General features: G+C 41.4%; 1 protein-coding gene across 2 annotated transcripts; it reads right to left on the bottom strand.

The window, feature by feature from the left end:
* Window positions 1–844: 844 nt before the first annotated feature.
* Window positions 845–25,946, bottom strand: cbln1 (cerebellin 1 precursor). 2 transcript variants are annotated; one of them, XM_082539397.1, is made up of 3 exons: window positions 25,197–25,945; window positions 23,877–23,996; window positions 845–2,993 (listed from the first exon to the last, which is right to left on the bottom strand). In XM_082539397.1, exons 1-3 carry the CDS (start codon window positions 25,452–25,454, stop codon window positions 2,796–2,798), a joined length of 576 nt encoding a protein of 191 aa, XP_082395523.1. In that variant the 5' UTR covers window positions 25,455–25,945; the 3' UTR covers window positions 845–2,795. The 2 variants fall into 2 exon arrangements, with proteins under 2 accessions (XP_082395523.1, XP_082395524.1); XM_082539398.1 differs by lacking the exon at window positions 845–2,993 and adding an exon at window positions 4,980–5,601 and having other exon boundaries at window positions 25,197–25,946.

Below are 25,946 nucleotides of genomic sequence, written 5' to 3'. Positions count from 1 at the left end.
ACAACATTTGCCAAGTAGAATTTGGAAAGAAGATGTAGAAGAAAAGAAAAGGTTTGAAAAGAAGGAGACAAAGACAGTGAGACAGATGCACAGAACAGAAGAAAGTTAAAGAAAAGATGTGAAAAGCGGGAATACAAGGAGAATCAAGTGTTGGAAAAACAAACGATGAACAGAGGACATGACTTCAGGTGAAGAAGAACAGTGAAAGCAGGAAGAACAGGAGGAAGGAGGGATCGGGAAGAAGACGGGAGATGATGTTGATGTTTGCTTGTTATTCCAGCACTAATTTTCCCCCTGGAGCTCATTAGAGTCTGGAGAGGAACGAACCACAAAACCTTAAAAATCAACAGAGTGGGGAGAGAAAGAGAGACAGAGTGGGGTGAGAGAGAGTGTATGAGCATAAAAAAGCAGTAAATGGAAAAGGAGGAATGAGAGTGAAGGACCAGGGGAGACAGAAAGGAGGACAGAGGTAGTGGAGAAGAACACGATCAAGCAGATTTCAGTCAGTGTGTGTTTAAGGTGACTCACTGAAAAGCTCCATAGGTCCAAAACACACACATGCACACAGACACACACATGCACACAGACACACACATGCACACAGACACACACATGCACACAGACATACGCACGCGCACAGACACACACATGCACACAGACACACACATGCACACAGACACACACATGCGCACAGACACGCGCACACGGTCATATACAGTGAACACAGCCCACCGTTAGACATGTCATCAGGGATCAACGAGTTTCTGCTTGTTTTTCAAGACTGAACAAAATAAAGTACGAGGACAGGCTTAAAGTAGGTTTAAGAAAAATAAAAGTACCATTTAGTTTTATTGATTTCTTCAGAGCAAATAAATAAGAAAACAGTAGATAAATCGATTTGATTGATTCATAAATCAAATATTGTCATAGTCTAAATATTCACATGTAATTTACAGTCAAATAATAATAATAATGATAATAATAAAAGTACCTTTTAGCTATAGTTTATTTTATATAAGTAGTAGTCTCAGCTTTTTAGCCACAACTTGGTTTGACCCAAAACAAAAACAAGAAGCATGTTTTCATCAGAAGAGCAATGGCAGCCTCAGATTTCCACACAATCACTAAGTTTCATTTAGAATATTTTTTTCATTATATAACACTGAAGTACGGAAATACAGATACTGTAGTCATCAACCAGATTACGTTTTCAGTATTAGTATTACCATTATTTTCATCTTAAAACCAGGAGAATAGAAATGGTGGCTTAGATTTCATTATATTTATATATCCATTTGTATCTCATCATATATATATATATATATATATATATATAATTTTGTAAAGTTGAAGGTTGTTTCATTGTCCACAGTCCACATTGAAGAAAAGCAGGAAAGGATCCGTGCTAGGAGGCAAATGAGCAGCAGCGGATAAAGTACACACATGAGGAAGGGAGGATGGAGGGGATAACAGAGGTGTGCTAAAAGGAAGCCAAACCTGCACTTGTGGGTAAACAGCATAGTTAAAGAGAGAAAAGGGATCCTACATGGAGATACTATATCTAAAACATGGCAGCAGTGACAGGGAGGAAGCAGACTGACTGTACGGGTGAAAGGACAGGTGCACAGCAGCCTGATTCAGAGTCGTGATTAAAACAGTGGAGGAACAAAGTAAAGTATTACTTCCTGTTTGACTATCAGTGTTCGGTTCATTAGATATAGACACCAGAGATTGATGGAGAAGTATTGAGTACCTGACTAGAGAGTGGAGACGGTTTATTAAACTGAACTGTTCTGTCTTCTACTGACTTTTGTTCTCCCCAGTTGCACTTTGTATACAAGTTTAATGACTGCCTACTAATGGACCACGAGTCTTAGTGGGTGGGGTGGGGGCACTCGGATGAGTGTAGAAAAAACTTCAGTTTATTGTAGAAAAATGTTGTCGCCTAAACACACACAGCAAAGTATTTAAGCCATGTTTTCCTAACCTTGACCCCACTGCTACGAGCGCTGAACCATAACCATTACAAAGCTGAATCCTGCTACGTGCTAAATATAATGAAGAGGAGAAACAGACGTGTGTTTAAAGAACAAATGGTGCATTTATTGTAAAAGGCTTGTGATTATGATGATAAATAAAAGGTTAGCCCCTGATTCTGTGATCAGACTTTACTGTTTACACTCTAAAAAGTATAGTTTGGCTTCAGGGGAAGAAGCTGATCCAAAATCAGTGGCGTTTATGTCGAGCATGAGAAAAACACAAACACACATATGGGCACAGTAAACTGGGGTTAGCGAGGAATAGTTGCTCAAGTAATATTGGTCAAAGCTTATGCAGATGGTGATCGATGAAGAAATGATGGGATTGTGGGGACAGGAGGGAGGGTTACACGTGGGCTTCAGAACACTCTGGACCATATCAGTGATCGATCTGTCAGCAGAGTATAGAAAAGGTTTTGGCTGTCCAAAGCTGCAGTCAAGCCACGAGGAAACAGAGGGAGGAGAAGGATGCATGAAAGGATGGATGAAAAGAAGAAGCAAAGTGAAGAAGCTGACCGTACACTCTCATGTGCCGGCTCTGTAACTTTCTCACATCACGCTCATATCTCTCTAACATCTCATCCTTCCTCTGCAGCGTCCCAAACACAAGTCTGTTGTCATGTTTCCCTCCCATCTTAACCATGTCCTTTTTCTTCTTCCTCCACCTGCCTTTTCGTCATCTTCCTTTTGCTTTCCAGCTTCCACCAGCTCGTCCTCCTTTGTTTCCATCCCTGCACCTCCTCCTCCTCTTCCTCTCTACATGGGGAACACCAGGAAGCCTGAGAAGGTGGAGTATTTCCATCCTCCCATTAGGTTTCCTCTCTCCAATTTGAGGTAGGCCCGGTCTCCCTTCTCCATCTGGATCAGAACACCATTGCTGGCTGCCTCACGCGTCACGTCCTGGTCCCCGGCAAATGCCGAAATCACTGGCCAACCGTTGTGCATCAGGCTCACCTGGATGAAAAGGACAGACGGCGTATAGAATGAAAAGTGTGGAAAAGAGACAAACAGTCCTCAAGTTGCTCACAGAAGCAGGAACATATGGCATGGCAGACTTCCAAAACACTCAGTGCAATAATGATGCTTCCATGAGGACTAACAGCATCGTATTTCTGGACTTTTTAGTTGTCATATTTTAAAGAGGAAACGCATGCAAAGATTTCATTTGAAGCTTTGTGCTCTGCACATTATCCACTTGTAGAAAGACAGAGATATGCGCACAAACACTCACACAGTGTCTGATTCAACAAATGTTTCCGTGGGGAATAACATCTTCTTCTTCTTACAGAGAGACGAAGCTGTGAGCGCTGTGTCCCCTCCCTCGCCCAGGTTCAAACCTGACAACGGCTTTCATCGCTTCGCTTCTGAGCTACAGCAGAAAAACAAGCGCTCCCTATATGTTTCCCCCTTACACTTCACTTAAACAAAATCATCGATTCGTTCTACCTCTGGTACCTGCGAACGTCTGTTTATGCAGGAACACACTTTATAAACCCTGTGAGATTACAGACCGTCCTGTGAGAAGTCTCACTGCAACCTGATAAGAGAAGCAACACAATGTTTCTGTTGTACTGCCTTTCTTCAGGTTCTTGTACGAGTCTTGTTTTTTACAACACTAGGGTGGCTGATGTGAGTTTGTTATGTCATGCTCCTATTTTAAAATACAATCATAAGATGTTAAAATGTGCCTAAAACTAATTATTTTCTGCAGGAATCACTGACGTGAAAAATAGATTTTCCAGCATAAAAAATATTTATTAATTAGAATAATAAAAAACGCTGCCGATAGCTCGGTCTCTATCTTACACCAGCAGTATAGATGCGAGACGCTTTCACCAGGCTGTGTGCAGTGAAGCTCCTCACAGGTGAAACTGTCAGCCTGGAGTTTGACTGTTTCAAAGAAAGAGAAAGTGAAGCTGCAGGAAATGTGTTGGGGTTTTTTGGTCACACCAACACAATTTTTTTGCATTCACTGGATTTCCCCCTCTATCCCAAAATGAAATTCAACTTAAAAGTTAGCTTTTTTGTCCTTTTCTGATCTGATGGAGACCCAGAGTACACTCCAGAGGCAGATGTGCAGGCTAGTTAATAATCTAGGAATCTACTGGAGGCTGGAAATGTCAAAGAATGACCTTGGAAGGGCAATCAGCCATCGATATCTTATTTTTCTCCAAGTGAAAACTATATGGTCACACCTAATGCACACATTAGTAAATGTAACAGAGTATGTTGTATCTCAAACTGGTGGACAACTTCTTGGATGGCTAGATGGATTAAAAGATGGACTGGGCACTATTCTTCTACCACTCGTTCCTTTAAAACTCCCAACATATATTGTCATCTGCCTCCTGGTGCACAGAAACAACACGCTGGCTGTTTGTTTCTGTCCAGGTCACTCTGGTGTAGTAGTGTTTTCATTTTCAACAAGCTGACTGCAGTTTGAAAGATTTTGATTCCTTAAACAAACGTCATACAGGCCATGTTACCTGTCTACATGATCTTTACAGTATGGACATCAGGAAGAAAAACTCAAATTTACAGCTGAGAGCTAAACATGTCAAAATATTTCTGTTTGCTCTCGAGGTAAAAAACTGTAAAACCATCACCAACTGATGGAACACAGTCATAAACATCCCATAATTATACACTTATCCAAGTCATTCTGCCTGATGGTCAGGAGAGTGTGTGTGTGTGTGTGTGTGTGTGTGTGTGTGTGTGTGTGTGTGTGTGTGTGTGGGCAGGAGATGGAGAGCCTGTCAGAGTCAAGGGCTCTCTTGGCCCAGCACTCCTCTTAATAGCAAACTGAACATGGCGACTCAGACTGTATCTGCATATGTGGGTGCGTGTGTGCAGCTTTGAACAGGCAGCTTTGAATCTGATGGAAAATACTCAGACTATACTGAAATTATTTTTTTAATTCTTACAAAGGAAACGCGGCACAGGTCATGGACAAATTTACATTTCACTATCGGCTGAAAACGCAGTCACTGAGTTTATTACACCAGATAAATGTGAATTATTTGCTTTTACATTTACAATGAAGTATGAGCAGAAAGACAGATTTGTTGCCACACGTAAAATATCACTCTAAACCACTCACTAAAATAATCGTAGATCTCAGGCTAATATATGTGAGACCTTGGGCAGATTTCAATTTCATAAAATTGAAATTTCATCAGTAAAGCTGAAATTAAATTCATTGCTGACACCAAACATTTTTTTCCCGTCTTTGACTGTGCTGTACATCACAGTAACAGGGTTTGGGTCATGTTTGGGTTATGGTAGGGTTCAATTCAATTCAATTCAATTTTATTTATATAGCGCCAAATCACAACAACATTCACCTCAATATCTTTATATTGTACAGTAGATCGTACAATAATAGATACAGAGAAAAATCCAACAATCATATGACCCCCTATGAGCAGCACTTTGGCGACAGTGGGAAGGAAAAACTCCCTTTTAACAGGAAGAAACCTCCAGCAGAACCAGGCTCAGGGAGGGGCGGGGCCATCTGCTGTGATTGGTTGGGGTGAGAGACGGAAGACAGGATGAAGACATGCTGTGGAAGAGAGACAGAGATTAATAACAGATATGATTCAATGCAGAGAGGTCTGTTAATACATAGTGAGTGAGAAAGGTGACTGGAAAGGAAAAACTCAATGCATCATGGGAATCCCCGGCAGCCTACTTCTATTGCAGCATAACTAAGGGAGGATTCAGGGTCACCTGGTCCAGCCCTAACTATATGCTTTAGCAAAAAGGAAAGTTTGAAGCCTAATCTTGAAAGTAGAGATAGTGTCTGTCTCCTGAATCCAAACTGGAAGCTGGTTCCACAGAAGAGGGGCCTGAAAACTGAAGGCTCTGCCTCCCATTCTACTTTTAAATACTCTAGGAACAACAAGTAGGCCTGCAGAGCGAGAGCGAAGTGCTCTAATAGGGTGATATGGTACTACAAGGTCATTAAGATAAGATGGGGCCTGATTATTTAAGACCTTGTGTGTGAGGAGCAGGATTTTGAATTCTGGATTTAACAGGAAGCCAAAACAGGAGAAATCTGCTCTCTCTTTCTAGTCCCTGTCAGGACTCTTGCTGCAGCATTTTGGATTAGCTGAAGGCTTTTCAGGGAGTTTTTAGGACTTCCTGATAATAATGAATTACAGTCGTCCAGCCTGGAAGTAATAAATGCATGAACTAGTTTTTCAGCGTCACTCTGAGACAGGATATTTCTAACTTTAGAGATGTTGCACAAATGGAAGAAAGCAGTCTTACATATTTGTTTAATATGTGTGTTGAAGGACATGTCCTGGTCAAAAATGACTCCAAGGTTCCTCACAGTGTTACTGGAGGCCAAGGTAATGCCATCCAGAGTAAGAATCTGGTTAGATACCATATTTCTAGGCTTTTCAGGGCCGAGTACAATAACCTCAGTTTGATCTGAAGTAAGAAGCAGAAAGTTAGCGGCCATCCAGGTCTTTATGTCTTTAAGACATTCCTGCAGTTTAACTCATTGGTGTGTGTTATCTGGCTTCATGGATAGATAGAGCTCGGTGTCATCTGCATAGCAGTGTAAATGTATGCTATGTCTTCTAATGATGCTGCCTAAGGGAAGCATGTATAATGTAAACAGAATTGGTCCTAGCACTGAACCCTGTGGAACTCCATAATTAACCTCAGTGTGTGAAGAGGACTCTCCATTTACATGCACAAACTGGAGTCTATTAGATAGATATGATACAAACCACTGCAGTGCAGTACCTGTAATACCTACAGCATGTTCTAATCGCTCTAATAGGATATTATGGTCGACAGTATCGAACGCTGCACTGAGGTCTAGCAGGACAAGCACAGAGATGAGTCCACTGTCAGAGGCCATAAGAAGATCATTTGTAACCTTCACTAAAGCTGTTTCTGTGCTGTGATGAGCTCTGAAACCTGACTGAAACTCTTCAAATAAGCCTCTGCAGATGATCTGTTAGCTGTTTGACAACTACTCTTTCAAGGATTTTTGATATGAAAGGAAGGTTGGAGATTGGCCTATAATTAGCTAAGACTGTTGGGTCTAGAGATGCTTTTTGAGTAAAGGTTTAACTACAGCCAGCTTGAAGGCCTGTGGTACATAGCCGATTATTAGAGATAGGTTGATCATATTTAAGATCGAAGAATTAATTAATGGCAGGACTTCTTTGAGCAGTTTTGTAGGAATGGGGTCTAAAAGACATGTTGATGGTTTAGAGGAAGTAATTATTGAAGTTAACTCAGAAAGATCAATTAGAGAAAAAGAGTCTAACTTAACATCAATGGTACTAAGAGTAGCTGTAGATAATATTACATCTGTGGGATGATTATTGGTAATTTTTTCTCTAATGATAAAAATTGTATTTGTGAAGAAGTTCATGAAGTCATTACTAGTTAACGTTAAAAGGGATGGTTGGCTCAACAGAGCTCTGACTTTTTGTCAGCCTGGCTACAGTGCTGAAGAGAAACCTGGGATTGTTCTTATTGTCTTCAATCAGTGATGAATAGTAAGATGTTCTGGCTTTGCGGAGGGCTTTCTTATAAAGCAGCAAACTATTTCTCCAGGCTAAATGATGATCCTCTAAATTTGTGACACGCCATTTCCTCTCCAGATTACGAGTCATCTGCTTTAGGCTACGTGTTTGAGAATTATACCACGGAGTCAGGTACTTCTGATTAGAGACCTTAGTTTTCACAGGAGCTACAGTATCCAGAGTCGTACGTAGTGAGGAGGTGAAATTATTAACAAGATAATCTACCTCTGTTGGGGTAGCGTTCAGATAGCTGCTCTGCTCTGTGTTGGTACAGGTCATTGAAGATGATAACAGTGGGTGGATTATATTCTTAAACTTAGTTACAGCACTTTCAGAAAGACATCTACTTTGATAAACGTCTACTCTCCACCGCTGTGTAATCAATTATTGTAAATGTAAATGTTATCAGGAAATGATCAGACAGGAGAGGGTTTTCAGGAAACACTGTTAAATGTTCAGTTTCTATGCCATATGTTAAAACAAGATCTAGAGTGTGATAAAAGTGGTGGGTGGGTTCTTTTACATTTTGAGAGAAACCAATTGAGTCTAATAACAGATTAAATGCCATGTTGAGGCTGTCATTTTTTCTACATGGATGTTAAAATCACCCACAATAATTATTTTATCTGAGCTCAGAACTAAATTAGATATAAAGTCTGAGAAATCAGACAGAAACTCTGTGTAAGGCCCAGGTGGACGATAGATGATAACAAGTAAGACTGGTTTCTGAGTTTCACAGCTGGGGTGGACGAGGCTAAGCATCAGGCTTTCAAATGAATTAAAAGTCTGTCTTGGTCTTTCATTGATTAATAGGCTGGTGTGAAAAATTGCTGCCACACCTCCCCCTCGGCCTGTGCTTCGAGGTTTCTGGTAGTTAGAATGACTCGGGGGTGTTGATTCATTTAAACTAACATAATCATCCTGCTGCAACCAGGTTTCTGTAAGGCAGAGTAAATCAATTTGTTGATCAATTATTAAGTCATGTACTAACAGAGACTTGGAGGAGAGAGACCTAATATTTAATAATCCACATTTCACTGTTTTACTCTTTGGTTCAGATGTGGATACTGTATTGTTCTTTCTTTGTAATTGTTTATGTTTAAGTTGTTTGTTGCTGGTTTTTAGTCTGTTTTTTGTCTGTGTGGGAGCTGACACAGTCTCTATGGAGATGGGTTTTTGGGGGGGTAGCAGGAGGAGAGAAGCTGCAGAGAGGCGTGTAAGACTGCAACTCTGCTTCCTGGTCCCAACTCTGGATAGTCATATTATGGGGGGTTTAATAAATTTGTCCATATTTCTAGAAATGAGAGCTGCTCCATCCAAAGTGGGATGGATGCCGTCTCTGCTAACAAGACCAGGTTTCCTCCAGAAGGTTTGCCAATTACCTTTGAAGCCCACATCGTTTCTGGGACACCACTCAGACAGCCAGCAATTTAAGGAGAACATGCGTCTAAACATGTCACTCCTGGTCTGATTGGGGAGGGGACCAGAGAAAACTACAGAGTCCCACATTGTTTTGGCAAATTTACACACCGATTCGATATTGATTTTAGTGACCTCCGATTGTTGTAACCAGGTGTCATTACTGCCGACGTGAATTGTGTTTTATTTTACATTTACCCTTAGCCAGCAGTTTTAAATTTCCTTCAATGTCGCCTGCTCTGGCCCCTGGAAGACAATTGACTATGGTTGCCGGTGTCTCTAGCTTCACGTCTGAGAACAGAATCACCAATTACCAGAGTTTGACCCCTGGCAGGTGTGTCGCTGAGTGGGGAAAAACGGTTAGACACATGAACGGGTTGGTGGTGTACCTGGGGTTTCTGTTTAAGACTATGCTTCCTCCTCACCGTCACCAAGCCGCCCTCTTTCCCCAGCTGCTTGGGGTCTGCCGGGGAACAGCTAGCGGGGCCTACGCTATCTTCGGCTGCACCAGCTACAGGGGCCTGGCTAGCTACGGGTGAATGAAGGGTGTGAAGCCGAGTCTCCAATTCAGTAATCCTGGCCTCCAGAGCTGCAAATATGCTACATTTGTTACAGATATCATTACTGCTAAAGGAGGCCGAGGAGTAACTAAACATCTGACACAATGAGCAGGAGGGACAGGTGAAGAGGCCATGCTGCTAACGAGTCGGCTACGAGCTAAGCCAAGCTAGCGAAAGACAGTGAGTGAATACTTTGGCTATAAATTAGGTAGTGAGTACACAGAGAGTGTGCTTCGGATGAAGCATGTGAAGATTATACTATGAAAGAAAATGTATCTAAAAGTTTTTAACTAAATTGCTAAGCAGATAAGCTACTCAAAAACACCACTGTGTTTGAGCAGAAACAGGAAGTGATACTCTACCACAGAGAGAGCGACACCAAGTGACAGCGCCCCTGTAGCTGGTGCAGCCGAAGGGTCATGTTTGGGTTAGGTTTGGGTCATGTTTGGTTCATGTTTGGGTCATGTTTGGGTTAGGTTTGGGTCATGTTTGGTTCATGTTTGGGTCATGTTTGGGTTAGGTTTGGGTCATGTTTGGTTCATGTTTGGGTCAGGTTTGGGTTAGGTTTGGGTCATGTTTGGGTCATGTTTGGGTCATGTTTGGGTTAGGTTTGGTTCATGTAAGGGTTAGGTTTGGGTCATGTTTGGGTCATGTTTGGGTCATGTTTGGGTTAGGTTTGGGTCATGTTTGGGTTAGGTTTGGTTCATGTAAGGGTCATGTTTGGGTTAGGTTTGGGTCATGTTTGGGTTAGGGAAACCAAGATGGAAGCTCAGTCGCCAAAGGCGGCCGGGCTTCAATGCACAGGCCTTCCTTAGTCTCCACTCAAGGGTCCACATGGTCCCACTACAGACCTGTAAGAGGGCTTTATTCCTCATTCACAATTGGGGATATCAGTTGTTTTTCAGTTGGATTAGAGGAGGAGGGATAGGTGAGGGGAGAGCGAGAGAGAGGAAGAGCAAGGGGGGAAGAGAGGGAGAGAAAAGGAGAGAGGGGGGAAGAGAGGGAGATAAGAGGAGAGAGAGAGAGAGAGAGAGAGAGAGAGAGAGAGGAGGAGAGAAAATGAGAGGGGGGGGGAGGGGAGAGGAGAGGGGGAGAGGGGAAAGGTTAGGTTTAGGGCTCAAATAAATCCCGGCATGGGGTTTAGTGAGGTTAGGTTTAGGATAAGTCTCAGGGTGGGATGTTAGAACTGTGTGTGTTGAATGGGACATAACAGCACTAGAAACACATATAGAACAATAACTATGTACATCACACCAGACGTGTTTTTCAACATCCTTTTTCATTCAGTGCCCTGGGATACATTGTGTCTAATTTGGCAATCCAAACTTTTTCAGCCGTCCTCCTCTGCTGGACTGACCATGTGGGATTTGCCTGTATCACAGTCGCCTTCACAGATTCCCAGCCATGAGATACAAAGTGTCTTACCAGGTACTTATGGGTGTTCTTTCTCTTTGAGATATTGTGCCTGTTCTGTGTGAATCTGGTCAACAGTGTATTACGTGTCTCCCCGACATACTGGATACCACATTTTGTACAGGTGACCAAGTATATACAGTTTTTAGATCTGGGAGTGCCTTTGCACTGTCGGGGTTAGGTTAGGGTTAGGGGGGAGACTAACCAGAGGAAAGCAATGGAGGTGTGTCGGTATGAGAGGAGAGTACGTTGTATGTGGCCGTCTTACCTCAACTTTGAACATCCAGTAAAATTTCAAACAGCAGTCAGAATATTAAATCACTTCAGCATCTTTGCGTTTATTGAGCTAAAAAGATATCTGGAAGTTATAAACAGACATTCTAGGTTAAGTGCACTCAGGAAGTCTTCATTTGTAAATGACTAAATTATGAATTGTTATTCATACACCTAAAGCATTAAACTAAATTGAAGGTTATAGGAAACTATATTTGATGAGTGATGATCTTAATCACGCTAAACCTTCTCATCAGATTAAAGGCACCGACTTCTTTCCAGTGATGAAGGACTGAATGATGTATAAAAAATATTAAATATAAAGTCTGTAAAACAAAACTTTTGCTCGGAGGCGATCAGATGTAAAACAGCAGCAGGTCAAACTTTGACAAATGTATCCCTAAGTGTGGTTGATGGCCTCTAAGATTCACTCACAGAATCGAAACTCTAACTGTATTTCATGGATGCCATCCATTCATCTGAGACACTGCCTCAGTGTAATGCTTACATTTAAAGAACATCATGTACACAATAAAAATATCTCTATGAACAGCTAATACGTGGACTGATGAGGCAATTTTTGAAATCAAATATATACGCCGGGGATGCACAATCTATTTTTGCTGATAACCAGTGATTTCCTTTGACGATTCATCTGGTGACACTGTCACTGACACCTTCAGTACTACTGTATGTGTCTAACTGGAGGTTAAGTTTTGCATTTGTATTGCAACTCCAGACTGTGAAAAAGAAAAACGCTGCTTTAGTGCATGCATTGATTGATTGTAGTCATTACTCTGTTTCCAAGAGTCTTCAATCACTGAAGAGAGATGAGCCTGGATTGCTTCAACACAAATATACTAATATCAACACTGGATCCCATCCTGCTACGCAAGCTTCATCAATATCTGCATCACTTCAACTGATCTTTGAGTGATAATGTCCAAAGGAAACAAGTACAGAAGCAGAGAAATCTAAACATTACTCTTCGTTGATGCTTGATGAATGTATGAACTTGTATTTTTATGTACCAACTCTTTCTTGTTTCAAATAAAAAACATCAAGTACTTCCTCCACCATGTCGAATATCAAGCTGGGCCCAGTACACTTAGAATACAGATGAGGATCACAAAGCTAAAGAGAACATTTTATGTGGAGAGATGCATCCGAAGACTCCGGGTTAGCCTTATTAACCCTTCATATCATAATATAAAATAATCATTAGAAGGGGAGAGACAGGAGAAGCAGAAGAAAACCAGGCAGAGATATCAGGATGGGAACACACACAGACGAACAACAGATGAAAAGTAGGCCATTAAACACAGGAACAGGCAGAAAGACAGCAGAGACGGAGGGGGGACATGGTTCGTGTCCAGTGTGCGTGTAATGCTTCCAAAGAGAGACCGAGATGGCAGACAAGGAAGAGCCAGCATCACTACATCACTCCGTTACCCTCAGATAAACACAAGAGCACACACAACTACCCAGCCATTCAACCAAGTCACTCCTGGGGACACCTACAAACCAAGCCTCCATCCCTCCAGTCCCGCATGGTTCCCCACATATACATGAAACACACACGTGATCTCTCTACCTGTCAAAATGTGTTCCCCTGCTGTCCCTGCACACTTGCAAAATTCAAACATGGGCAGGCTTTTCTATCAGTTAGAATCGGGGTGGGGGGCTGCACACACTTTGTTAAAACACAATGACAGGACAATGAGGGGACAGTGCCAAGTGGGCTTGTGTGATTTGTGTCCAGCCAAGTCGGGCTCCAACATGTGAGACACCACAGCAGCTAACAAATCATTTGATAGCTTGATGATGATTTTAATTCAGACTGTAACACATGAGGTCTATGAACAGAGGACATATGAATAAAGTCATGTTTTCAGATTTGGATGTGTTTCTGTGTTACAGGGTCAGTGATGTATGGTTCTAATAAAGCTGTGACAGTGGCTTTGGAAGGATGAGACTGCGGTCAGCACACACACACACACACACACACACACACACACACACACACACACACACACACACCTGTACAAATAAAAAAACCGCATTGGCTGTGCTTCTGTGTGGCCATCTACCCACCCCACCCTCACACTCAGCTACACCTACACTCATTCAATTAGCAGCCATAAATATAAAAGCATGATAATAGGGCTTCGCGTCATGTCAGGCCGCGATCGATCTGCATTCATTAATGCATAAGCACCAATTAACTGGCTGAGTAATGGAAAGGAGAGACAGAATAACGAAGGAGAGTGAGAGAAGAAGGAGGAAGCGCAGAGAAAGGAGAGAGAGACGGCTGCACTGGCAGGAGGATGTCGGAGAGGGCCGAGAGACAGCAAAGACAGAATCTGTCTTTCTCTATGCAAATAGAATTTGTCTGACGTCTCCGTGCTGCACTTAATGTTTAACGACACGATGACATCCTGTTATTGCATCATCAATTCCTGTCCGGTTGTCTGTCTTGACATGACAATGATACTCTTCTGGTGGTCCCCCACCCTTTTCATCTTTCTTCTTTTCAACACGTTTCCTTTTCTCCCATCTTTTGCTTTCCCTTCTTTTTCCCCACTGGACCTTTCACATTTTCATTTTCATCCACACTTTACAGACACAGAGTGATGATACATAAGCTACATAATGGTGCATCTGTCTGAGGACTGTGACACCTCCATCTTTAAAACAGCAAGTTTCCAGAGTTTTCTAAAGTTCCTCCAGGGTCATTGTGAAGATGGCTAAAGATAACAAAAACAAAAGAAGGCTGTGTGCCTCAGTGGGTAAGGATGGATACGATGGATATTCTGTATGCACTCTAAGTCAAAGTGCGTGCCTCTGAAATCGTTTAGTGGTAATATTGTTTGAGAAACGTTGAATATATTAATTGGCCCACTCCTATTAGTTAGGGTCCACCCATTCATTTCCCTACACAGCAGCATTAGCAGAGAAGCTTAGACGTCGCTGTCCACCTCCGTCAAGCCGAGCAATGTCATCTCTTTCAAACTAGAGGAATATATAGAAAACAAGCGAAAGGATTTGGTCGGAGTGCAGAAGAGGATTTACGATGAGGATGGGATTCAAACCCACACGCACAAAGCACAACAGATTAGCAGTCCAGCGCCTCATCGGACACCTTCGGTCCTTCGAGCCTGGTTCTGTTGGAACTTTCTTCCTGCTAAAAGGGTGTTTTCTTTGCCACTTTCACCAAGTGCTCGCTCATAAGGGGTCGTCAGACTGTTGGGCTTTTCCTCCATGATTGTTGCATCTTTATCCTTTAATAATGAAAATGAAGCACCTTCAGCTGATTGCTGTGATTTGTCTCTGTGTAAATAAAACAGAATTGAAATGAAATGGAATTTAAATCAAAAGTAAATGTAAACAGGCAGTCTGCCCCACCCACAGCCAGGATAATGGAATAATCCTGAAGGGCTCTGCTTTCTCTGTGAAGGATGTTAACACATTAGCACATTAGTCATGACAAATCAACAGTATGGAAACAACAGCAGTTCCTGGTATAACACAACACTAACAGAAGGACTAGTGATAACAAGCACAATAGGAGTCAAAGGAGCTTGCAAAGAAAAGCGTCTGGACTTCTTCTTTCTTTCTTAAAGAAGTCCAGACGCTTTTCTTTGCAAGCTCCTTTGACTACGATGACCTGGATGACTGAGAACCTTCACAGACAACCACAATAGGAATATTCATAGATAATTACAGCAGTACCACTTCTTAATGGATGAACAGTAAACCTGAGGTTTCTGGCTAAACTCAGTAAATTGATCATTTCCACTATCATGCTTTGCATTTTGGGGGGGAAAGCTTTCACTGTTTCACAAGCTGAATCATTATGTGAATGTGGAGCATGTTTGCTGTTATTTAGGTCATCTCTGCATGTTTATTTTGTGCTATCGACCATCTTCTCTATTTTCAGATTTTCTGCTTTTGTTGTTGCACCGTTTCATCCGATTTTGAGGAAACAGTAGCTGCTTTCTCGAATACAATAAGGAAAAGGAATCTCAAAGTGGGTAATGGCTGTGTTTTGTAATCATTTAAAAAAGGCATTTTTTACCATTCCAGATGAAACATGTGCATAAAAGGAACTCGGAGACAAAGCTGTGTGTGCACAGCGACCGTATGCTGCTAATTTGAAGTTACGATTGTGAAGCGAGCAATCAAGAGTGTACATCCAGTATAACCAGAGCATTATCGTTCCTAACATACGATTTGTCACAGTCGTCCGTATGTTACACATTGGGATGACAACGTGTTGGTATAACAGTCATATATTAGAAAAAGCACAGAAAGTTATTGTGTAGTTATTGTTCACTCTGATAACAAATAATACACAAAGTATTCTAACACACAAAACCAGAACTGGCCTCTCCAGTCTTCAGATGTATTAACTCAGTGATCACTGCTGCTTCTTCTCCTTTGCCAGCTGTCTGACTGTCACTGTCCTTAATTTCTGCTTCAGTACGTCTGATTGTTTTCGTTTGGTAGCAGGAAGCCTCATTAGGAATGAGTTTCCAGATGCCATTTTGAAAACAGGCACAGAAGAAATGACTCACTGACCAAAGCAGGTACAGAACTTTTGAAAGAAAGCACACAAACTCTGTGGTCACAAAGTTTAACAAAAGAACTATTTGACCCTATTTCAGCATTGCTTAATTACTTTTACATCTTAACATGAAGTCGTTTTGATCCTATTTTCTGTATTAAAGGCTCAAGATAAGGAAACTAGCAGCTATTACACAGAGACTGACGACGTTTTTCACCTCAGTCTCATGCTCAGCAGGTTTGCGGGTGTTCGGTAACGGGCCTCTGGGGTCATCTCCTGGCAGTTCAAACTTTTAATACCCAGAGAAAACCAAAATGTGTAATCTGTCGTTGGCGTCTACCACACTAACTTTATTTGTCCCGTCACACTGAACTGTGGGACCGTTTGGCTTGGTCCGTGTGTTTCACTGAGCTTGAAGTAAACGTGCTGTCTTCACTTCACCTGGCTGTCCCCATTACTGTGTGTGTCAGACCATAAAGTATATCACAGCATCGTTTGACTGTCGTCATCAACCTTTGAAGAAAAAAGCTGGGTTTCTGTGTAATCAGTTATATTCATATACGAACGCAGTTTGGAGACATCCAGTTTGTTGCAGCTGTGAGTGAAATCTTTGCGCTGTTTGCACTGTTAAGGAATACTTAAAGAAGTGCTAACAATGTGTCCCAAGTTAGCAACAGACTTATTGTGATGAGGACTGGGCTGATAAGGCTGCACTGACGGCATCACTACAGCAGCTGTTTTACTAAAGGAGTCAAACACACTGAACAGCTCCAGATAGAAAGAAGCCTGGATTTTCCTGGAGTGTTTTATAGCAACATTTACATTTTTACATAGAATATATAAAAGAATGACCAACATTTGCTGAAAATGCTACATTTGCCCTTTCATCTACACAGTTGATAACAGAATCTAAACACAACATAATATCGAACATGATTGTCATCATTATTACATTACAGGACAGCGATGTTAGAACTGATAGCAGCATATTTTTCCTGGGCGCTGTTCTGGCACTCGTACCAATTTAATGCAGGTCTCATTCGAGTTGGATGTTTTGGGGTATTTGTTGATGTTTTCTGACATGTTATATTGTAAACAATCAATGAATGCTTCACTTTGAAGAACATGGATTGGCACGTGCTGCCTAACTGTCATCCACTGGCACAAATGACTGTTTTCTGTTCAAAGCACTCTGAAAAGTTGATTTGGTGCTTTTGTAAAGAGTTTCTGTGAAAATGATCAAAAAATGAAACAGCATTTATTCAAAGAGATGGAGGCAACCAGAGCAAAGGTCACAACTGAACTGTGCGCACACACACACACACAGACTCACACAGGCACAAAAACAGATCTTAACAAATGTCAGCAGATCACACCCGTCTTCATCGATACTGCCTCAGGGAACAACATCATTAATTTGAGGAAACCGCTGGGCAGAGCCTTCAACTGTCTTTTTTTGTTGTTGTTTTTTCCCACTGGTGAAAGTCAGAAAAACATGCAACTCTGGATCTGTTGCCAAATGTCAAACCACATGAAAGATAATTAAGACAGATCATCTGAAAACTCCAACAAGACCAGATGGTCCTATGAGTCTCTAATATTTATATTACACACACCATAAGCCAGAGGAAATTGAATATACCCACAATTCAGCTACTTAAATTATTTATACCATGCAATAAAACACAGAGTACAAGAAAGACAAACGTCAAAATCAAATAAAACTGAATATAAAATTATACCGAGCAAAGCACTGAACCTCAGACTAAGTGCCCATCATATCATAATGCTACAGACTGTGTGTACTGTCTGTGGTATTAACACAGCTGCCCTGTTTCATCTTGCAGCCGTGCAGACACACACCTTGCGTCTGCTAAATGCAAGAGTTGTTTTTACTCTGGTAATTAACAGGAAGCGGTTTTGTGTGGTGCAAGTCCAGCCACGAATGGCTAAAAGTTTTTTCCTATAATCCTGAGAGCTAAATTTAAATATTGCTCTTTGTTTAGAGAGATGTCAGTGAGATATGTAAATCTTTTCACATTATGTCCTAATGACTCATTTGTTACATCAACCCTGTTCGATTTAAAGAAAATGAATATCCAAAGAACGCCGACTCCTCCTCTCTTTCACACATGAGCATAAATTCAGTGCAACCTTTGCGAGACTGAGCACAGGTTCATTAGATAAATACGACACCAAGCATCTGGCTGGCAGACTGTGTGTCACTGTATAAATCTGTGTGTATCACTTCAATAGAATCAAGTTGTACCTGCCACCCTTTTGGTGGGAAAAAGCAAATCCCCCACAATGTAACAAAATAAGTCATTTAATTGAAAGGATAAAACTGTACTGTCCTCTGACGCAGTGAAAACAAGGGTGTGTGTGTGTGTGTGTGTGTGTGTGTGTGTGTGTGTGTGTGTGTGTTAACTATAAATGAAAAGGAAAAGCGTAGAAACATCTTCTTTGTTATTAGATGCTCACAATACAGAACATTTTGAATATATGTATTCTACATAAATCATAATATTGTGTAGCTATTAATTACCTCTCACATTTTAACGATGTTCTGTATATTCGCCTGTTTATCACTTTACTCTGGAAGAGCGCAGTGTTTTCTAATCAAATGCTTCATCTTCTGACAATCGCCCAACCAAACTCATTAAAATGTCAGAGTGTGCAAAAAACGAATACATGGCAAACGCTCAAAGGTGACTTTCTGTTTGACCTCCTGGCATATTTTTCATAACACAACCAAAAGGCATAGCTCTGCATTCTTAGATTCTTATTAGTGTCGGCTGACTATTGATTAGTATCAGTTAATTGGGAAATTTGCATGATCTGTAAATTATAATTAGCATAAAGTAAGTCCAAGAATAAAAATGGGTGGATCTTTTGTGCCACACTAATGCAGAGCCACAGCAGTTTATTGAGGAATGTGTCTCCTGCTTAAAGCATCACCGTGGATCCATCCTCACTGTTACTAACACCTGGCACAATTGTTTTTGGCTGGCAAGATTTTTTTCTTCTTCAAACACTTCTATGTTTTCTTATGGGGCATTTAAGTGTAACAGAGCCAGATGGAAGCTTAGGAGAGCGGAGTGACACAGGTCACAGGTACACCGCTGGAATAAAACCAAAGCACAGACACGTGTGTGCTGTAACCATGTAGCTAACAGGACGCTACCAAAAATGTATGTTGTTTACAAATGTTGTGATATTTTCACATGAGGGTGGCATTGCTTGTGTATCGACTTGGTACAATGTGGTGCGTATATAGGGTGGTTTTACATTACAGTTGAGCACTGAATCACAAATGCTAATGGTGGTACCCATTTGGCTTTAAAACGCAGCTGATCACTGAAATTTGTATGTGTCCTCGTATATGTACCCTTTATATAAAATTTAATACAGTGATTTTTAGATGACCATAACGGTTGCACTGGTGTGAAACAGTAGACTGACTGATTACCTGTAGAGCAATGCTTACCCTTGCCATACTTTCAAGTCAAGAAAACCTAAGAACAGATAAGATGTTTATTTATGTGGCTTTGACTCGCCTCTCATTTCCACTGCATGAAACACTCTCTGAACCAGGAGCAGAAGCCTATCGTATTTCTATTATTTATTTGTTATATTTCATGCAGGTCATTCTGTTCACGGTGCAACAGATCCATGTGCAGTACAGTCTGCTCCACATTAATGCTAGGTTACCTGGGTTTCAGTCTATTTTTTTAATTGAAGCTACGTAGTTTAACTTTTTCCCATTTCCAGCAATAAAATCAAATAAATATTATCATCACGGTACAATGTGCACCATAATTATAATGTGTATTTGTTGACCTTCATCGGCATTACCACTAGTGGTAATTTACTGTGCCAATCCTTGTTGTAGTGTTTAACGCTCTACATTAGATACACTTTGAACAAGTGACAGGTGCTAAATGGCTACACATATATTACGTGTTGGCGCTACACTGGGTGCTGGGGCAGCCTTCGGTTTGAAACAAGCTGTTTTAGCTCACTCCTTTTAAGGCCAACCGCCCTTTTTTCTCCTGACCGGCTCCACCTTACAAACACACAGAATATGTGAACAGCGGATGGGTGGTGCCTTTAGTGGTCAACGCCAGAACTGTGCCTGAGACAACTGAATGAAAAAATACTTTGACATCATCCAAAGTCAAGAAGTGTTAAAGACTTTAAAGTTCAGTTATTAAAAACTTCATCCATCTTTCATATGGGCGTCTAGCATTTTAACATAAAGGCATCAAAGAGCACTTTTTAAACAATGTTTGTACGCTTGTTTGAATTCAGTGCTGAATAGTGTCAGACGAGGCAGCAGGCTCTTTCAGGCCCTAGCTTGAAACTACGACCGTTTGCCATTTTCAGAAATCATTTTTTAATCTTTTTGGCGTGATAATTATTTGCCGCGTCTTAACACACACCTCGGTTGAGGTAACGTGGCCTCCCATTTTTGTGCTTGTGTCTAATAAATGTGTTATCTGCAGTGGAGAGCAGCACGGAGGAGTCACACTATATTAAATAAACTGTTTGAGGATATTTAAGTACGTTTAGAAGGAATGTGGCTTATGCAAATGTTCATCTCAGTGGTGTGTGCACGTATCAATCTTTAAAAGTGTTTTTAAAACAGAATTTGCCAACACTTTAATGAAGTGGTGCTTCTATGGCAAAACCTCTTGAGACATGACTAAAAACTATGGCCTTATGTAACGCAGTAACATGTATACTGTGAATTTATAGATCTTATATCAATGTTCTTGGAGTGTATAATTGTCAAAATATACTCCTATTTATTTAAATAGATTTTTAATACTGTACGTTCTAAAAAAAATAGATTTGACCAAATCTGATTCAAACTATGCTCTTTGTAATATCTTATTACATGTTACTGTGTAATCAGAATAATTACTTTTTAATGTAACTAATAGCAGCACTGCTCAGAATATGAAGCAGTTGAAATATTTAACGTTTTGCTTCAAATGCAATTTTTTACTTTTAAGCTTAAACAACTGATAAACTGGCATTCTTTATAATATCATTCAGATAAATGTGATTTCATGTGCCACAGTAAGTGACGACAGTTACCAACGGTGATGGTAAACATGCGTCTCAGTGTCACTGTGGATGTAGCAGACTAACGTTATATTGGGCCCCTGTGGTCTTCTTGCTATAGTGTAGTGAACACCGGGTTTCTGTACTGCATGACTTCTGAAATCGTGTTGAGCAGCACTTCTGTACATTTGCTTTCTGTATAGCAATATAAACATCTGTATATAATCTGCTCCTATTGCACTTCTGATTAGATGCAAACTGTTAGCCTGTATTTATACATGTGTAATGACAATAAAGATGTTTTATTTGAATGACCCCACTCACTTTAAGCTGAGAATAAAAAACGTTGCCTTGGGAATACATGTAGGTGTGTTAGGGACATGTGCAACTACTTGGTCGAAGAGCTGTGTGTAAAAAGGTAACATTTCTTGTTATTGGGCCGTGTACTATGAGCAGCTTGAAGTCAAGCCTCTGGGTTTTTGCTCTAAATGGGAAAATCCAAGTAACAGAAAGGCCTATAATACACACAGCGTGAGGCATTTTAGCTGTTCTTTGTGTCACTTTCAGAGCTACAGGCCGGCTTTGACTTGAGGCTTTTATGAAAGCTACTTCTGAATATGCTCACATGCTTAAAATACTGCTGTAAAATATCTCCTTTTTACATTGTAAAACCAGATGGCAATATATTTTTCATAATGTTCTGCTGGATCTTTTACTAACAAAAACTAGAATTGTTTATAGGTCGCTAAAATGAATATCCAGTGCAAATTTCACAGAGATAATTGAAACCAATTTTTAAAACAATGCAAACATCTACTTAGTAATAACAAGCTGTTGATAATAGGCTGTGATCCTGTGTTTTGATAAAGTTGCTGCGCAGTGGTCAAAGAGCTTATTAACCTCTGTTTACTACCTCCAGTAATTTTCAATATAGATTATCACGTCTTCAAAAATGCACAAAAAATAAACATCTAATTAAAAATCAGCCCACTGAAGTCTACCAGCACCTTGTGTGAACGTCTTATTGATATTTGAGTTACAGATGTGAAACATTCAGAATTCATGATGTGGAATTTATTTCTTTTATTTGTTTTGAGTGCTGTGGCACATGCTGCAAATGCAACTCATTTTCACAAGTGGCAAAATATTTCATAGCTATACAGTCCGTGATTTTTATAAACACTGTAAATAAGCCCCCTATTAGCCGACATGGATGGCTAGAGCGATACGAGCTCCCTTTAGATGTGAGAATATGCCGCGTTTCATTTTCCATATGTATTTTTAATTCGGAGGCATAAAGCAAAGACACCCACATTACCTCTCTGAACCTCCCAGATAAACAGGCAGATCCGTGCACCGGAAAAGACTGATGAGACGGAACAAAATGTTTATCCTTTCCTACATGTATGCAGCATTTGCTAATCAATAGCGACTCGTGATATTTGGCTTTTTCCTGTCTCATTTGTTCGTTCTCTTCCCGTTTGGTCCATTATGTCTCCTTTTCTCTTTCATGCATTCCTGTCTCTCCTTTCCATTTCTATCATCCCCCATTTTCCTCTCCTTTGTCCTCTCACCCCTGTGCGCCCACCCCCTTCTTCTCCATCCCCTTGTCCCTCTTTTTTTTTAATTTACTCTCAACTGCTACTCTTTTCCTGCTGTCTTTCGTCTCCTGCATGCACCACAGTAGCTGCCTCTAAGGCAATCAAACAGTGGGAGTTTTCAACACAGCAGATGCGCTGGATGGATGGGAGGAGGATGAGTGGAAGAGGTTGAGGGTGAGCAGCACGCAGGCTGGATGCTTGGAGGAGAGAGGACAACCTACACTGGTCTATTTTATGTCAGAAAGCATGCCAGAATAAAGCTTCTTCGAATCATCCACAATCAGTTTTCAACAGTTATTGATTTTAAAATGTTTAAGACTTCAGAGGGCTTATATTGAACAGGACTTAGCCCAAAGTGCTTTTAAAACTCAAAGTTTTTACTTTTATATCTCGTAGCTATAAATGATAATGTGACAGTACCAAGAGTCAAGCGTTTGCCATCCAGCATCTTCTGCATACAGGCACACACACACAGCTTTCCCTCTCAAATATTGCCCGCTCTCCTCGCTGCTGTTATTGTTGTTTCTTCCACTGCCATGCTAATTAATGCAAGACTCCAATAATAATGTATAAGTAGCAAAACATAATGCCAAAGCCTCAGGGGAGCCAACAGCATAATTACACAACGGATTAAATTGCAAGACTTACATTGTAATTAACGCTGTGTGGCTTGTAAAGCATCATCACGCGCATGTTAAATGTTAAAAATGGGACTGCTTAAGAGCTTCCTATCACTTGACACATCAAAAGAAATGTGGAAACTACAGCTAAGCTATAAGAGGAGTAATTAGTGGGATAAAAGAAGACTTGTGACGGACCACACTCCAGGCGGTGCATGCGAGTGAGGGTGTGACAAACAAATAAATAGAAAACATGTTACTTCTACTTAAAACCTGTTTGTGTGTGACGTTGTGTGCTTGAGGGAGAAAATTAAAATGCCTGTCTGTGTTTGCTCTCTTCAAAATCTCTTCTAAATAATCAAAATCTTCCTGTCGTCTCATTTTGTCAGGGAAAGAGACAGAGGGGGACGTTGCTGTCCGTGGTGCTGAAAGTAAAGACGCCGGAGCCACGCACCCCTCGCGCTCACCACAGCAGCCCCGTCCTCCTGCTGGTTACACGGGCTTCATTTGGCTCCATCCTCTGTGCATGTATTGATTAATTATGATTGGCCCAGCAGGTGGCGGAGGGCTAGCTTTCACACTATTAACGGCGGCCTCTGCTGTTGTTGTCTCTGGAGAAAGACGTCTCAAACATCTAATGACCGACGGTGCAGCTCATGTTCGACTTATATGGGCAAGAACATTCAGCTGTCACGCAGTGTGGTCGAAAAGCAGAAAAGCACAGGTACACACACACACGACAAATACACAAACAGGCGTTACCTGTATAGTTTGGCGATTGTAGACTTTAACTACGTGGAAGTTAAAACTGTAAATTCCTTTCCGTGGTGCAATGAAGTTACTTCTCTCTTCGTCAAAATTCCTCCCAACATTTACAAGAACCTGAAAGACAGACAGACAGAAAGAAATTCACTGGTACAAGTGCTTTGTCATGCTGTGCGAAACACAACTGCAACCAACTCAAAATATTTTTATTTCAAAACTGACTTGACGAGGAAACAAACTAATTTGTGCTGCCCTTTGGGAGAAAATGGATTCTTATACAGCCAAATGCTTCATCCAGAATTTCTTCTATTGTTTATTTGGTGTGGAATTGACTAATCCATTCAACCCACGTGTTTCTGGAGCAGACACCCTGTTAAGACTCTTGTGCCCCCCGCCCCAGACCACACACTCAGATTCACTCATGTAGATGGAAAACTCTCTGCTTTTTATCGGGGATTTTTCTCCTTGTCAGAACTTCTAAACTTTATGGGGACTGGAAGGGAACTTGATCGAGCTTTCAAATGAATTTTTCAATTATGCACTCCTGCAGCCAAATGTCTGATTTTATGGATGGAGGCGAATTATGACGTGAAATTGAACGGCAGTTTGAGGGAGAATTAACCTTTAACGGCAGCCGGGTACGATCTCACTCTCGTGACCTTCCCTTACTAAATTATTTGGAGAGATGTCAGTTCCCATATCCCACCCCGTCAGCTCAAAAAGTTGAGATATTGAAAAGCCTCGCATACCTGGCTACACAGCCACTTTACCAATAAAATTTACTACCTAAAAAATGAATCCACAGTCTGTTATCTCCGACAGCCAACACCACCGGAGACACGATGCATCTGCGCACAGCTCCGCCGCTGTGGTATTATCTATCCCCCAAGTTAACCCGGATACTTGTTTTTCGTCTTTCTAATGGTCTTACGCAACATGTCTGTTGACTAAGTGGAGTATTTGTTGCGCACATTCTAAATTCGTAGTTTGCGGGAAGGCGAAGCGGAATATCTGTGGTGCTCTAACGTGCAGGGGGAAAATGCCAGTTTTATTCCTGACGCCTTTGTGACATCGACTAAATTATATTTTACCCCCACCCCCGCCATCAGTAGTAAAAACTGTCTTCCCAGCATATTAATACAGTTCACCTAAAACAGCACGCATTCTATAGTCTACACAATAAAACAGATCATCTGAAACTTTTATGTCTTACAACATTCCTTCTTCAGGTTGTAAGAAGATAAAAACAGACAAACACTGAGCTGGAATCTTTTTTTCTTCTCTCTGTCACATTGGACTATATCTTTTGTCTCCTACCCGATCGAAGTAGATGACCATAGTCCGGTTGCTCATCTCGGAGGGCTCGTGGTTGGTGTTCCTGACTGCGGAGAACGCCACCTTTGCGCTTCCCGAGCGCACCGAGATCCCGAGCGCTGTGCCCGTGGGGTCCGAGGTCGGGTTGGAGTCGCACACCACGAGGCACTTTCCCTCCAGGACGATTGGTTCCGTCTCGTTCTGAGCGCGGACCGGACTTGCCGCAAGCCACACGGCACTTAAAAGGCAAAACGCCAGCATGCCGGAACCGAGCAGTGAACTTGTTCAGGTCGTCTTCACACCTCAAACCGGAGTGGGTCTATTCCCCTTTTTAAAAAAATGTCAGGTAGGAAGAGTTTCCCACTGTTCCTCGATTAACCTTAAAAGGTTCGTTTTACAACTAGGTGCTACTCCGCTTTCTTGGATTTAATTAGCCTAACGTGAACTCCCTGGCGGAGTGTCTCAAACCCAGATGGTTTAGTTTTAGGCGTCTCTGCTCCTTTTTTCAACAATTGCTTTATTAACCCGTATCTCCAGGCGAGTCCCCAGTTTTCACCTGTTCCTTTCCTGTTTTCCCACCTCTCGGCAGCTTATCTGTCACTTGGAAACACAGTAAGGGAGAGTCGTGCGCGCAGCGGAAGGGCCCTGGACGAGTGACGAGGCAGCAGAACTCATAGCGCAGAGGGGGGAGCTCCGTCTGCTCTGTCGCGCGCGCTTGAATTATTGATATGGGGGATATGAGAGTTTCAAACA

This window comes from Aulonocara stuartgranti, assembly GCF_965226115.1.
Source record: "Aulonocara stuartgranti genome assembly, chromosome: 7".
NCBI classification, from domain to species: Eukaryota; Metazoa; Chordata; class Actinopteri; order Cichliformes; family Cichlidae; genus Aulonocara; species Aulonocara stuartgranti.
The sequence above is the reverse complement of the archived record's forward strand: the minus strand, read 5'-3'. Positions and strand labels throughout refer to the sequence as shown.

What these genes read in the sequence shown, in the direction of transcription:
- cbln1 (XM_082539397.1), bottom strand. Translation starts at nt 25,454, where the DNA reads ATGCTGGCGTTTTGCCTTTTAAGTGCCGTGTGGCTTGCGGCAAGTCCG. An exon ending in TGGTCATCTACTTCGATCGG is followed by an intron (nt 23,997 to 25,196) that starts GTAGGAGACAAA and finishes TCTGTCTTTCAG; the next exon opens with GTTCTTGTAAATGTTGGGAG. An exon ending in ACAATCGCCAAACTATACAG is followed by an intron (nt 2,994 to 23,876) that starts GTAACGCCTGTT and finishes CTTTTCATCCAG; the next exon opens with GTGAGCCTGATGCACAACGG.